Genomic DNA, 15,170 nt, shown 5'->3' on the forward strand with positions numbered 1-15,170 from the left:
AAGCTAGTTCATGGCTACAAGAGTCTGAGTTACCTGTAACAACAACAACAACAACAACACACACAGACACACAGACAGACACACACACACACACACACACACACACACACACACACACACACACTTTCAGCTTTCTTAGAGTTAATGCCCAAGATGATTTAATCAGCATTATGGGTTTTTAGATAACTCACTTCAGCTGATTCAGTGTCGGGGTCCTGGTGGTGACACGGCCTTTGCTGATGTTGTTAGAAACACCTGTTCTGTATTTCTAGTAAATCTGACATCATGAACTTTCAAATCTCTTCAATTTTGTGATTTTTTTCTCTCTCTACAGAAACAGTTTCTGCTCCTGGAGCCTGAACTGTGCACCACTGGAGGCGTGCTACACCGCCACTCTGAGCTCTTTCACCCCTGATGCTCATTCTCAGGCTGTATCTCACTACCTGCTGAGTGAGTGTCCAGTCTTGGCTGAAAGATGGGCACATGGGAGAGCACCTGAGGGCGAACCTGCGCCTGAATAATAGATACGTCCTCCAGCGTCAAAGAAACTGACTCATTCACTCCCTCATCATGCTCTGCTATCAGCATCAGCAGCCATTATATAACTACCGCAAAGGGCAGCTCCAGCCTAGCTCAGGGCTGGGTCTGTGCGTGTGCTGCTGCAATGGCTTTTTAGGCTGACTTTGCACTAGTGCATCGTGGGATTGAACAAACCACACACACTGGCAGGATAGAGCTAAGATTGAGGATAGGAGGAGAGTCTAAAACCTGTGGTAATAAAATCCTCTTACTCATATCGGAGTCACTGCAGTGCATTCGTGCGTGAGGCTGGTGTGTCTTATGCAATCAGGGCAGTCAGGTTTTGTTTTGGCTGCCACTGTGAAGGCCTGAGTCCAGGGGGAATGAGGAGAAGCGATGCTCGGAGGGAATGACCTCTTTTTCCAGTATCTGATGACGTTCCGGCTAATGATGGGAATTGGGAAGGTGCGCCTAATTTTAGAGGCAGCCGAGATCATCAACGTGTCCGTCAATCGAAGAGGTGTGCGCTCAATTACATTAGCAAACACACAAGTGAGTTCTCTGGCCAGTGTACACACACATAGACACACACACACACATAGACACACACACATACACACACATGTGAGTAAAAATAGCAAACTGATTCCCCTCAGCTCGCTGTGTCTTCACCACCCGCTGACAAGGAACCTCCTCAGTGTGTGCTCCATTATTCACAGCCCAGAGCTGAATAAATAAAGGCGCATAGTAAACACTCTTGATCTAATGATGCAACAGGACACTTGTCTCAGAAAAGTGGAAGGACATTCCGTCCAGTGCTCTCTCCTCCGCCACCCTCCCATCTCCTCCCATCTCCTCCCATCTCCCCTTTCAGCCCTGCATCTTCTCCTCTCTTTTTTTCCTGCTCCTTCGGTTCCCAACAAATGCCGCCCTCCGTCTCGACCCAGCCCCTTGCTTTATGGTTCGAACATTTCATCAGCATTTCCTGCGAAAGTGCAACAGATTTTACAGTATGTTATCAGGCTCCTTCATCTCTCTGAGGTAGAGCCACTCAGCCTCTCAATTACACTCCCCTCCTGTATCATATGGCACTCAGCCCATTATAATGTAATGTTTCCACATTTAGCTCGCTGAGGTTTTGAAGAAAATGATCCCACATTATGCACGATTTCATTCCTGTAAAAAGCTTCTGTGTTCCATTTTGTTGTTGCAGCTTCATATTCACAATTCAAACTGTGTTTCTGTGCTGCTTTTTATTGATAATAATGTTTCTTGTTTTTAAAATGAACAAAAATGCACATCTCAACAAATCTCCTGGCGTCATAGATACTGCGGCCTGCACCCCTGTTACTTCCATACATGCCTTCCTCTCAGCCTCATTACTGTACTCCACTCCAAAACGCAGATGCAATTTTCTGAGTCCCCTGGAGCACAATCATTGCCATTTGACTGGAGAGCTGTAGAGAAGACCTCTTCATCCAGGCTTGATGTGCCACTAGTGGCCACAGACGCAGCCACTGAGAACCAAAAAGTGAGAAAAAAAAAACAAAAAGCCAAGTGCTCAGCAAACAAGCCGTGCAGGTCAGCGTTTTAACCTGTCCACTCTGGCTTGATGGGCTCTTAGCAAAGCTAACAAGAGGGAGTCCGGGGTTGTGGACAGTCTCAGTCATTTGCGAGGGACAGGAAGTCCTCTCTGCCAAGTAATGGGCTCTGTGTTGACTGCTGCTGCCTCGCCTGCTGCTGCACCTCTCTGACACGCTCCCAAAATGGCTCCAGAGCAGGGAGTTATGAGAGACGCTGAGTCAAAAACTGAGCATGAGGAGAAAACACAGAAGCACACAAGATGTGCTGCAGGCTAAAACTGCTGCCATAATTCCTAAGCAGCAGCACACACATCATCTTATCATGTTCAACAAGCCGTATTTGAATTCTTATTTCTGACACAGGAAGCCAAACATTTTCAAAGCAGTGAGTCACTGACTATTTGGAGTCTTTTCCTGTCTTCTCCGGGGGGGGGGGGGGGGGTGGGCGCTCATCTTATTGGCTGGGTGCAGGGGCACAGCTCTTATTGCAAAGACAGAGGATTATAGTTGTTTTCCCACATAGTTTAATTAGTAGAGAATCATCTGATTCCTTTGGGAACAACCAGCATGCATCAACTCCTTTATCTTTGCCCTGAGGAGCGGATTAACAGGTATTAGAGATAGAGACTGGGAAATGCCTTGTCTTCCAGTATCAAACTGTCTTCCTCTCTCTCTTTTTCTCTCTCTATTCAGAATATCAACAAAACAAAATGATATCCTTTTGTTGTCTGTATTTACGGTACATTTTGTTGCAGATTTATTAGTTCCCAGATACAGCCTTAAATAGATATGAAATGGGTCCTTGAGTTTCACCTGACAGAGGTAATTATGCCCATTTACTACAGCAAAGCTTGTAACTGCATTAGTGACAGCTTTAATTAGTGAGTGAAAACAAAGTCTGCCCTGCCTCCTGATTACATCCATTGTTAGTGCTCACAGTGCATCAGCGTAGGCCGACACCTGCAGCCTTTCCTCCATGATTTAGAGTAGTGGTCTCAGCCATCATAGTGCACATGGCTGAAGCACGGCCTGTTGCTAAGCGATGGGAGAGGAAGACGTGCCAAGATTACAAACAGCGCTGCTTTTATTGAAGCATGTGCCAGCCATGTGGGCTTTTTCCTCTGAGATATGATTGTTGAGTGACCTTGTTTCGTCCCCGCACGTCTGATCAAACGAAAAATATTGCCATGGAAACCAAGAGCAGGCCAGACATAGGCTAAACAAAGATTAAGGTTGCAATTTTTTTCTCTCTCTCCTCTTGAGGCCGTTCCTGCATCTGTGTGTCTCCGATTTTTTTCGAGCCAGAGGGAAGTGATACTGTAAGAACGGCAACTTGACCCCTTACAAGCTAAAAACCTAATTTAGCTACGGTTACCTGCGTGAGACACAATACTATTGGACTGATTTATTTAGAACGAATGCATTATTAACAATGTCTTTGGTGCAAGCTGTGCTGGTGTGTACCGGCATGATGGACTGAAGAAAACATGACACAACCCATTAACCCCTTTAAATGGCAAAATGAGCCATCTATTCATCTGGTAGCAGTTTTTATATGCAGCAAACAGATTCATTATCATGTGGGCTAACAAACTATTCACTGTTCAACATTTCAGTTGCTTCAAAGCAGCTATAATAGGGTGACCAGATGTCCCCGTTTTCCAGGGACAGTCACTGTTTTGGTGGCCTGTCCCCGGCTGGAGCTGTCCCCAAAAATGACCCAGTTTTTAACATTTGTAATTAAAAACAGACGCCTAGCATTGCGCTTGTTTTGGCCAACAGAGGGGGTTGGCTTCTAGCTACTGCAGCTTCAGAAATGAGGCTAGAACCATCAAAATAAAGTTATCGAATCAGTTTCTTTTTTTCTTTTTTTGTTTTCTCTAGGCAGAGAAAACGTTACCTGGCTCACTCATTGGTTGGAGTTCATAACTAGGCAGTAAACTAACAAAAACAAACATAACCAAAGAAAAAATTGTTTTTATGTTGGAAGAAGTGAAGAAGAAGTTTGCCAACTGTCTTCAATGGACTTCACACAACGATTGACAACCTTTTATGAAAAAGGCTTTTGATTCTTTTGATCTGTGGACCCTTACAAACTAAAGGAATATAAATAATTGAGGAATAGATAGGCAATAGTACTTCATGATTGCTTTAAAGGTAGGGAGTCGTCATGTTATCACAATAGTTTTTTGGTCAAAATACACGACTGTCCCCTTTTTATTTCATAGGGAAAAACATTGGATAGCTTAATGATATATTGACCGCCAAACTGGAAATATCTGGTAACCTTAAGCTATAATCGATATTTCTGTAATAAAAATGTTATAAAATGAAAACGTGAAAACAGTGTGAATACTAATAAACTCACAGAGAATTATCACCTGAACTAGCAGCTTCATTCAGCGTAAGTGAGTTTCAGCTCAGTGTTTGGCAACTTTACTTTTCTGTTTCACTCTCACTGCCCTCGATAAGTTTTCAGCTACAGCAGACAGCTGTTTACAGCGAAGAAACTCTAAAAATCCACTATAAACCACCTGCAGACACAGTGAATAGCTAGAGAACACATTGGAGCATTTATAGAAGCTGGCGGGGAGAGACCAAAAACAGCTAAAGAGGAGTGAATATACAAGACAAGCATGACTTTGAATGAGTGAAAAAATAGCCTTGTTAGTGCTAGTCCTTGTGCTGGTTACAAGAGCTATGGTCACTTAACAATGCTGCCTAATGATTAATAAGTGGTTGGATCTGGAGTTTCAGCTTTGCAGAGAACTACACCAGTTCTGTCACATTTTACCCATTGAAAAATATAAGATTATGCTGAGGAATTATGGAATAGTAAAGTAAATTCTGTAATTGGTGTTTGTCTGTCAGTCCCTGTGTTCATAGAGAGGTATGGATTCTGTAGGATTTATTTTATTTATTTATTTTTGCACAGATCGAGACATCGACCCCCCCATCTGAACCCCATCTGAGTACACGGAGAAGAACAAGAGAAGGAAAGGCCACCTCAGATTTACCACAGAGCCAAAACAGTCAAGGAAAGGCCGCATGCAGTTGCCAGGCAACACTATCCGTATCACAGCAGGAAGTGGAGTCGAACAGCACATTAATCACTTTCAGCTCCATCTCACAAGAGTCAGAGTGCTACAACGCTCCGGTCAGACAGAGGTTTCACACTATGCTCAGTCACCCTGGCTCATACCTGCATTTCCTGGAATTTTACTCGAAACATGGTGGGACAGAAACGTCTCCAGGTGTGTTGACATAATTCATGGAATACATTTCAGAGAATCAATATCATATCAGTCCATATTTTTCCCACTCTATGTCTCAATTCAAGTCTGAGCCCACCATATGGAGAGGTTTACAGTCTGAACCCTAGTTGCTTTTTTTTTAAAGTTAAACCTGTGCTCAGAGAATGAATTTGGCACTGAATGTTATTTAAACAAATCATGAGAGATATCTGCCTGCTGCTCAGTGTGCTTCAAATCTGTTTGTTTCACCTGCCAAAGCACATCTTTTCAAGACAGATCCAGCTCCAACAGAGTTTCTGCAGTTATATACTGCGCAATTCTTGTCATGCTGCTAAATGGATGAAATCCAGGTGACTTTAAAATGCACAGTAAGTCACAAAAGGTCGTAATTTCCCGTCGGGTTCCACTGACAACTTCCACGTCTCAACAATATCAGAATAATCCCAGTTACAGGATGCCACTGAGCTGATCACCTGGGGCATTATCCTGAGGTGCCTGTGCCTGGTGTCTGTCTAATTTCTTCCATTCATATATCACATTATAATGAGGTAATAATTGTAATTGTCCCATGCTGTGTCCCTTGTTGCTATAATCTTCATTTATTAAATGATTTATGGTGGCATTCTGAGTAGGAGGCTACATTGGTGTAGCAGCTTATTGGCAACACACAGGCCCTCACAGCTTTGCCAAAGCCAGGCTCGCTGCAGCAGATCTGTGAATTGAGGAAAACCCAAAAAAGAAAAAAAAAATCTCAAAAAGCAGCATGTGGGTGGATTCACTTGAGTAAAAAAAAAAAAAATGACAAGGTTTTCCCCGCTCAGTCGGCACTCATAAAGAGACCTAATCAAATACAGAAACAGAGTGTGCACACTGAGCAACAATGGCATGCTATGTGAGGGAATCATTGTTGGAAAGATGAACAGGTTTGCAGCCACCTGCCCGCCTGAAGCGGCCATCCATAAAGTTAATGTAAATATCAAAACCTGCACCTGGGCGAATCAACAATGAAATACCCTACAGAGCAGTTTTAAAAGTTGCATTTTGTGGAAAAAAATAATCAGCTTTTCTTATTCCATATTTTTCTTACATCGGCTGCTTTTTGTGCTTCAGTTACACGGCCTAAAGGCAGGAGGTCTGAGCTGAATCACCAATTTATCAATCCCAGATAAACTATAACACAAATAGCCTACCACTGGGCACTGGGATAATTAACAGCCAAAGATTACAAAATAAAAATAGTGGCACCAGTATGGGCGTGTAGTTACTGTTAACATATTCAGCTGTCAGATGGTAAGTGATGATAGACTGGAATGAGGAGAGAAAAATGTGTGACAGCTTTGTATGGCCACATTCAGCCACACATGAGTGAAATCTGTCTTATTTTACCAGGCAAGCACACAGGAACATCCAGCTGGGTGTTAGTCTCACCTCGTCATGCCAAAATTATACATTATGCATTCATTCAGATAATTCAACAGTGTTTTAACTGTAGCAGTTTGACAATGAGGCTGTACTAAGGGACAGGTTAACAGGGCATTAAAAGCACCAGCGTTTACATTTGGAGCATGTGCACAAAAATAAACTGTTGTGTCTGTATGAGTGAAGGGGTCAGGGTATTTTGACCTACAGCAATGATGGTGCTAAAGGTGAAAGGTCAAAGGGTCAACATGGTCGATATATGTTTTCCTCTTGGGAGCATAAAGCAATCAGACCATGAGGTTGTTGGATTGAAATAATGACAAGATAACAGACCAGTAATTATGATGATGATGATGATGATGGTGTAGCTTTTTTTTTGTTTTTTTGCCGTGCAGCCGTGCAGCTATTATAAACCTTTAAGAGTGTCTTAAACCATTAAAATCTGTTACTATTAATGACACATTTTCGTACATTTCAGCTCTCATGGGTTTTCAGTGTTGCGTCTCCGCAGCGCATCTTTGATGCGATCACTTTTAGATAAACAGCGCCTTCTGGATTTGAACGCACGACCTCTGCCGAAAAACACGTCAACCACCACTACTGCAGCAGCAGCAGCAGCAGCAACAGCAGCAGCAGCACTGCACGGACACGCCAGCAGGCCTATAGGGAAGCTTGCCAGTTACAGACTGCTCCCTCTTAATTATCTCCATGGCTGCTGATGAGAGCCGACGGGAGCCGGACCTGCTCCAAATGCGCCAATTATCTGCAGAAGACGGACGCGCGGCGGTGTGTATACAGAGCAATATGTTCCGCTGAAATCAAAGAGAGCTGATTAAAACAGTCTCTTATCGGTGGTTATCAGTAGTTAAAAGTAGGTTACGTGTGTTGTCTGCTCTTTACGTAACCTTTTTTTTTTTTTTTTTTGCGTAATTTTGCACTGGGTACTGTTTGCCGCGTGGAGCGGGATTATTTTGGTGAGGTTATCTCCAGTGCTCTCCCTCCTCCCTGCATCCGTTGTTGTGCTCAGCAGCAGACTCAGACTCAGCCAGACGGGGACAGCAACACTGTAAACAGACGAGGAGCCGTTTTAATGAAAGAAAGCCAACAACGCTGCACCGCGGTTGAAGGTAGGTGTCTCTGTCGGTTTCCGTCTCTCGGCTCACGTTTCCATGTTGTGCTCGTTTGTATCCCAACAGAATGGTGCAATGCAACGTTTGCACCGCTCCTCCACAAGCGGACAAGGACATTTCAGAATACACGTAAATATTTGCAGGATTTCACATTTTGATGTCTTTTATTTCTCTCCTCCTCTTTATCTTATTACGCACAACATTATTTTGTGTGTGTCTAAGAGGTAAAGAGAGCGAGGGAGAGAGAGAGAGAGAGAAAGGAGAAAATGGGAAGAAGAAGAAAATCAATGCATGTCTTCCAGGAGTGTGAATGCACATGGGTTAGCGTGAGTACCGTGTGTGTGTGTGTGTGCGTGTGTATTTATTTTAGGGAAAGACGCGCACTGTGCAAAGCAGCAGAGGAAAGTTTCTACTGTATGTAGGCTACAGTATCTGCGTGAGGAGGCTATGATGAGACAGACAGGACCAGTGGCTACTGTACATGATGTGATGCTGCATGTTCACATGTGATTTGATGTTTTAGATGGAGATCTAAAGAGAGCGATGAATACACGTCGTTTCAATACTTAGATAAATAACAGCTAATAATAGTTGTTACTCTGTTTTTTTCTTGTGCCTTCGGAACAATGTTACATATAAGTAATAAAAAAACAACAATTATTAATGTTTGTTGTAAAGGAATCATAATTGAACCGAATTGATGTTTAATGACTGTTTTGATGTAAACCAACATTTAACAGCAGCATCATTGTCTAATGTTAGTGCCTGTAGTGAAAGACTTGATCCATGTGGGAGTGACAGCAAGTTCATGTGAGTTGTGGTGGTGGGGCAGCTCTTTTGTTTACATCTCTGTACACACAAATTGTGTCTTTTGTAAATGCAGGTTTTTCCTTTGGGGTATTGATTTGAATATCTGTCACCCAGTTTGTATCTGTCTATTTGTGTTTACAAAACATCTATTTATCTATCTATCTATCTATCTATCTATCTATCTATCTATCTATCTATCTATCTAATGATAATATAATAATAATAATATTTCTTTATCATCCTTTTTCTGCTTTTTTTCAGCCTTCAATCAGCAATGCCTGGGAATCCTCCAGCTGCTCTTCGATGCTGTTTTCTGAGAATGGGATCGTAGTAAACCTCTTCGGGATTTAGATCAACTGCTAGGATGTTGCAGCCTGCCGCCAGAACAGGTGACAGCCTGTTGGAAACGTTACCTCAGTGGAGTAAGCGTCCGAGATGGGGCCTCTTCCTCACCCTCTGCGTGGCCCTCCTTTGGCCTCCGGGGGCGGAGGGATCTGCCCTGAACTGCCATAAGACGTGCATCTGCGCCTCAAACATAGTGAGCTGCTCCAAGATGAATCTGACCACCGTCCCGACTGCTATACCGCTCTACACCGTCGTGCTGGACCTCAGCTATAATGAGATAACGCGGCTGCGATCCGAGTGGACCCCGATCAAGCTCCCGAAGCTCCATAACCTCCTCCTCAGCCACAATGGTCTCCACTTCCTGTCTTCAGAGGCATTCGTAAATGTGAAGTACGTGCGCTACCTGGATCTGTCCTCCAACAACTTGCAGCAGCTGGATGAGGTCATCTTTGAGCCTTTGGTCAACCTGCAGGTCCTCTTGCTGTACCATAACCAAATTTCACAGATTGACCGCTCAGCCTTTGTTACCATGGGCAACCTTCAGAAGCTCTACCTTAGCCAGAACCAAATCTCCCGCTTCCCCCTGGAGCTGGTCAAGGAAAAGACCCGCCTGGAGAAACTTAGCCTCCTGGATGTGTCCTCCAACAAGATCAAGATATTGCCCATTGATGAGCTCCAGGTTCTGCCTGCTTGGATTAAAAACGGCCTCTACTTCCACAATAACCCTCTGCTGTGTCACTGTGATCTCTACACACTCTTAGCCCATTGGTACATTCGGAAACTCAACTCTGCCGTGGACTTCAAAGATGACTACACATGTATTCTGCCTGGCCCGCAAAAAACAAAAGTAGGTGTATTTGACCTCAGCGGTGACAGTATGAACTGCAGCACATTCACGGAGGCAGATGAAGAGGCTTTTCTGGAGCAAACGCTCACGCTGGGCTGTGACACCAAACACAGGGACATGTTAAAGACCTGGACGATGCCTGGCAACGTGCAAGTGACACCTGGAAGCAACCAAACTGCCAAAGTCCTGCAAGACGGAAGTCTGCGGATTAGTCCGGTGAAGGCCGAGGACTCCGGGACCTACACTTGCTTTGCGACGAGCGAGGCCTTCAATGAGACCATCTATGTGGTGCTGAAGGTTCACAACTTCACCATGAACGGCGGCGGAGAGACCCTGAACACAGCGTACACCACCTTGGTGGGCTGCCTGGCCAGCGTGGTGCTGGTGCTCATGTACCTTTACCTGACGCCGTGTCGCTGTTTCTGCTGCCCCAACAAGGGTAAGACTCGGGGCGAGGACAGCATCCACTCGTCCATGCTCAGTGTGACGCCGACCCATGAGGACCCAGCGCTCAAGGCTGAGCTGAACAGGCACGTGGCATTCATAGACTCAAAGGACTTGCAGGGCCAGAACGGCAAGCTGAACCCCAATGGGGATGAGGACGACGATGACCTCGATGCAGAGGCTGGTTCTCTTATGAAGGGGAAGAGGAAGAAGTCAGTAGCAGAGTCCATTAGCTCCGTCTTTTCAGACACGCCCATGGTGGTGTGAGAGGAGATGAGAGGAGATGAGATGGATGCTGCACGACTGGATGTATATGGTACAACATGAGCCATGTTTTAGTTACTGTAAACTGTGACTGTGAACCTGTGGGAGAAAAACGGAGGCAGGATGTTCATCTGTAGTTGCTGGCAGGTGCGAATGAGGATCACAAAGGGAGTAACATACAAACTGTCTTGTTGTCGACGAGGACAATAAGCAGGACATTTCCAGCATTTTAATCTGTAGCACTTAATATTCATACTGTGAAGGAATGGCAGTGTGCATGGACAGTGGGAACTACTGAAGTCTTATAAGAATAACAGGAAGATATGTTGTTGATATCAGCACTCAGGAAGTGATCGATTAAGTTGCTTAAGTGTGGGATATACATATGATACAATGCACAGGCTGAAATTAGATTAAAAAATAGTTCACATACAGTATATATTGAAACCGTGGCTGGCTCATAATTATATTTATTACAGGGACTAGAATAGATTGCATCTGACATAAACATTAGAGCTTAGAATCATTTTCCCCTTCTCTATCAACACAGGGAGACGTAGATAGACTGTCACCAGGCTGTGAACACACGTGTCATTAACCTAGAGAAATGTGGATTCATCAAACGTTTGGTCTTTTATATCGAGAAAGTGGTGACAGAAAGATTATATTAAGAGACCATCGCAGGTCATTTTCATCCTGATTCATAGCCAACGCTCAGATATAATCCATCAGACTCATCCTTGGTCGTATTCATAGTCACATGTATAGAGATGAAGGAGAGAGCTCCTTTTTTTCTTTGCTATGTTGAGGGTTCAGTTTCCACGGATGTATGGTATCAAATTGTTAACCGGCTCGAGGCGGATCACTGCGTATGAATGAATTGCGTATCAAAAATAATTGCCTCTTAGTTACTGCACATCTACAGTGTAACCCAAAAGAAGCTTCTGAAGCCTTACATGATTTACAACAACACATTAAGGCGCAGGGAAGTATTCTGTCTTGACTGATTATCAACATGTCTCGATCCTGTATACAGACAGGTACCATGGTCCTTACAAGGACAAACAGGCTCCTGGCTGTTGTCCACTGAGGTGCCACTTACTGTACTGCAGAGTAGAATTCCAAGTCATATTTGTTTCTCTCCGAGGCTGTAGCAGGAAGCGAAATACCGAGCCCCTGCTGAAAGCTGCCAGCTTTCATTCATTGTATTCTCCCCTGTATGCAAAGTGTGCACCTTACACAAAATCATGATATATTTTAATGTACATAGCTTGAAAAAATGAACCTTCATTACGTCATGAATTATGTCACAGATTTAAGTGTTAAATCTTGCATTTTGCTGAGATGAACAATTCCCAGTGTCACACTGATTAAAAGTGGAGATGTTTTGCCCTCTGGTTGTTAGGAAATTATGTATGTTGTATTAGCAGGTAAACATTAGAGCCTGCCACAACAAAACCTACAGGGTTCCTTCTGAAGAGCAGGCTTATGAATAATATTGACGAGGCTGTACATTATTTGACAGGAGAGAGCTGATTTTACTGTTTCTAACTGCTGTCAGGAAACCTCTTGTAACAAGGGGACTATCCTTCAGAGGATCCCTTCATCTCAACAACTATTATTGAATCTATTGTGAATTGAATTTACCAGACACATCATATGCTGTGCTTATTTCATTAACCAGGTTTAAAACACAGGACTGTGTCTTGACACAAACCAGAAAGAGGGATTTCATTAAATTATGTGGCGTTCGTGACATAGTACAACAAGGCTCGGCCTGCACGAATGCTAATTGCATCTTTTGATGGGATGTAGCTTCCCCCATGCTTTCCATGTTTTTGTCTCTCTGAGCATGAGAGGATAGGTGTGTTATCATGAGTCACAGCAACACAAAGCCATTCTCTCTGGCTCCGTGTACACTGACCGCCTCAATTCAGCCCAGATGTGTTTGCTTTGTCTGTGTACCTCTGTCATTACGAGGTCGCCCTTACTGAAGTTCAAAAGCAATCATTCAACCGGGCAATGAATCTGATGCCCTTTAAGTAGTCTGTAATTTGTTTACGAGGGAAACGCCTGGAGCTTTCCTGAACATTTGCTCTCCCACTGATACATATGGCTCGACAGTACAGTACAGTATAATACAGGAATTTGAGTTTTCCAGTTCAGAGAGTACCACAGTATATATAAGAAAAAGTAGAGGTGACAGTTATGTAAATCACACACATCTCACCTAGAAATATCAATTCAGCTCTGAAATGTTGAGATGTACGCATTTCTGATTTCAATCGTTTTTTTACGCAAAATTGGTGAAATATTCACAGTTGCTGTGTGCACCGCAGCATCTCCTGTGTGGGTGAGAAAAGGAAGTCACACTTACCAGAGAGGTGGTGTGTGAATCATTCCACTCTCTCACACATAGGAATACCAGGTGGAGAAATATAGAGCAGCAAAAATACCACAAGACGCATTTTTAAAAAAAGCCACATTTATAACTACTGCAGACTGGCTGCAGAAACCACCACACTGTAAGAGATCCAGGCTCCATGTTTTGCCCTCTAGAAGTGAAATACGTATATAGTGGGATCAATCTAAACCCCCTTTGGATTTCAAGGCCAGACAAGCTATTGAATGTAAGTCACAGAATCAGAAATAGCTAAAAACTAAAATCATACACAGATATTGCAGCCGTTGAATAGCACACATTGAACCGCTGGACCATGGAGGAATAGCATGTGTTTGCCCTGCAGTAACCCAGAGTCAAACCACTTCAATCTGCCGTGGCTAATGGGTGGTGTTCTTCTGTGGGACGCCACTCAAAATACAAGTTGCAGTTATGTACAGAGAAAAACTGTGTGATTTTGGTATCGGAGGTCCTAACATAGAGGAGAAGAGTGGCTTTGTTCCCTCCAAAGCAAATCTGCCTTCCTATATATATCTATATATACAGTATATATATATGTATTAAGATTCACTTTTCTGTGTTCAGTATTGATTAGCTGTGTACTGCTATGTTCTACCAGTGTACTGACTGTATTCTTGTATAATCCGATGTTGTTGATCATTTTGCATTTCGTCTGCCACCGTGCTACTGTTAGCTGTTTCAACATTCAAAGTCTTGACATAAATGTTTATTTTTTAAGCGGGATGGGGTTTAGTTTTTTATTGAAAGAGGATTATTTTACACTTGACTCTGCTGAAGAATTTGGTTCAACTGAAAATATGTTTGAATGTGTATCAAGAACTGCATAGGAAGGATTCCAGTTTTGAAATCATTGGGTAGTGAGTATGTAGCCGCCAATTCTTTTCAGTCAGTGTTTGACTTCGCTCATAAAGCCATAAGGAACTTAAGGAGGAAGTGCAGTGCTTTATGAGAATGGTGTTTTAGGGTGTTGTAGGTGGAGAGGTGAGTTCTCCAACAGATACTTTATAACAATTAAAGCAACAACTTTCTATCTGTAAGAAAAGTCAAAGAATTCAATAATAAATAAGCCAAGGATGTAATGATGAATAATGCAAACTGAGATCTGTCCACCCACAGCAACGAATTCCTGAAACACCGTGGATTTTGAATGGATTTGAAGACAGAGGGTAAATAAATCTTCTCAGGACTATTTTAAGTTCTAATGTAATACGATGTGAAAGCATCATTTTAAAGGTTTTCACATTTGCAGCAACAATAAGATAAAAGCTTTGGTTTTAGAGATCTGTGCAGTTTACAGGCCCTTTGCCATTTTCAGTAATGGCACTTTAACTGTTCCCTTAATGATCAGTTATCACAGATTAGAAAAGGGAGTGGTCTCTCACTGCCCGACATCTATCTCCACTCATCTAACTATGTGGTAGCAGTTACGGGAACATTGTTGAGATGGTGGAGCTAAAAGCTCACTGCTTCTACAATGTGCTAATACAAGTGTCCGCAGGACAAGAATGGAGCTTTTAACAGCATTAAAAGCACCGAGTTTATTGACCACTGCTTCTAAGATGAGCTGGTTAGTCGCTGCCATAAAATCTTGAAAGGTCTCGCAGCTTAGTGGAATGGCTTTGCATGGTACGCTTAAGAGCTTTTCTGACTGCAGGATAGGTGCGACATAGTAGGCATTAGAAATAAAGAATGCTGATATATCATTTGACTTAATAAAAGATTAAGATTTACACATTGTGCTGCCTCCATTTTTACTGCCGCCTCTTACTTTTACCAGAAATAATCTTCAGGGAAATGTTCCTCTAGTTATTTGCTTCTAGATTTTTATGGCTGGTATCTGACAGATTATCCAATTAGGACAAAGCTGTCTGTGATCACAATAAGTGAAGGAGTTTGGGATATCTTAGGCAAAACACCATATGTTTCCTTTATAACTAATGGACAGAATTTTAGCAAAAACAGCCCCTTATGGAAAATCTAATCCACAGACAGTGAGCGCCATATATGCACCCTATGTAAGATACAGATATAAGATGCCTCACTTCATTTTTATTACCTGTCACATGAGCAGAACAGAACAGTCTGTGTAGGTTTCTATACAATGTGTGCTTATGTAACTTATGACTAAAGGTT

General features: G+C 43.0%; 1 protein-coding gene across 1 annotated transcript; it reads left to right on the forward strand.

The window, feature by feature from the left end:
* Nucleotides 1-7,402: 7,402 nt before the first annotated feature.
* On the forward strand, nt 7,403-14,767 carry amigo1 (adhesion molecule with Ig-like domain 1). The gene is made up of 2 exons (XM_023427635.2): nt 7,403-7,902; nt 8,977-14,767. The coding sequence occupies exon 2, from the start codon at nt 9,080-9,082 to the stop codon at nt 10,616-10,618; it is 1,539 nt and encodes a 512-aa protein (XP_023283403.1). The 5' UTR covers nt 7,403-7,902; nt 8,977-9,079; the 3' UTR covers nt 10,619-14,767.
* Nucleotides 14,768-15,170: the final 403 nt, after the last annotated feature.

Source organism: Seriola lalandi, unplaced genomic scaffold (genome assembly GCF_002814215.2).
Source record: "Seriola lalandi dorsalis isolate HSWRI2012SDOR001 ecotype SW California unplaced genomic scaffold, Sedor1 jcf7180002054861, whole genome shotgun sequence".
Taxonomy (NCBI): domain Eukaryota; kingdom Metazoa; phylum Chordata; class Actinopteri; order Carangiformes; family Carangidae; genus Seriola; species Seriola lalandi.

Bases quoted from the DNA above. Each gene is read 5' to 3' on its own strand.
- amigo1 (XM_023427635.2), top strand. From the start codon at position 9,080: ATGTTGCAGCCTGCCGCCAGAACAGGTGACAGCCTGTTGGAAACGTTA.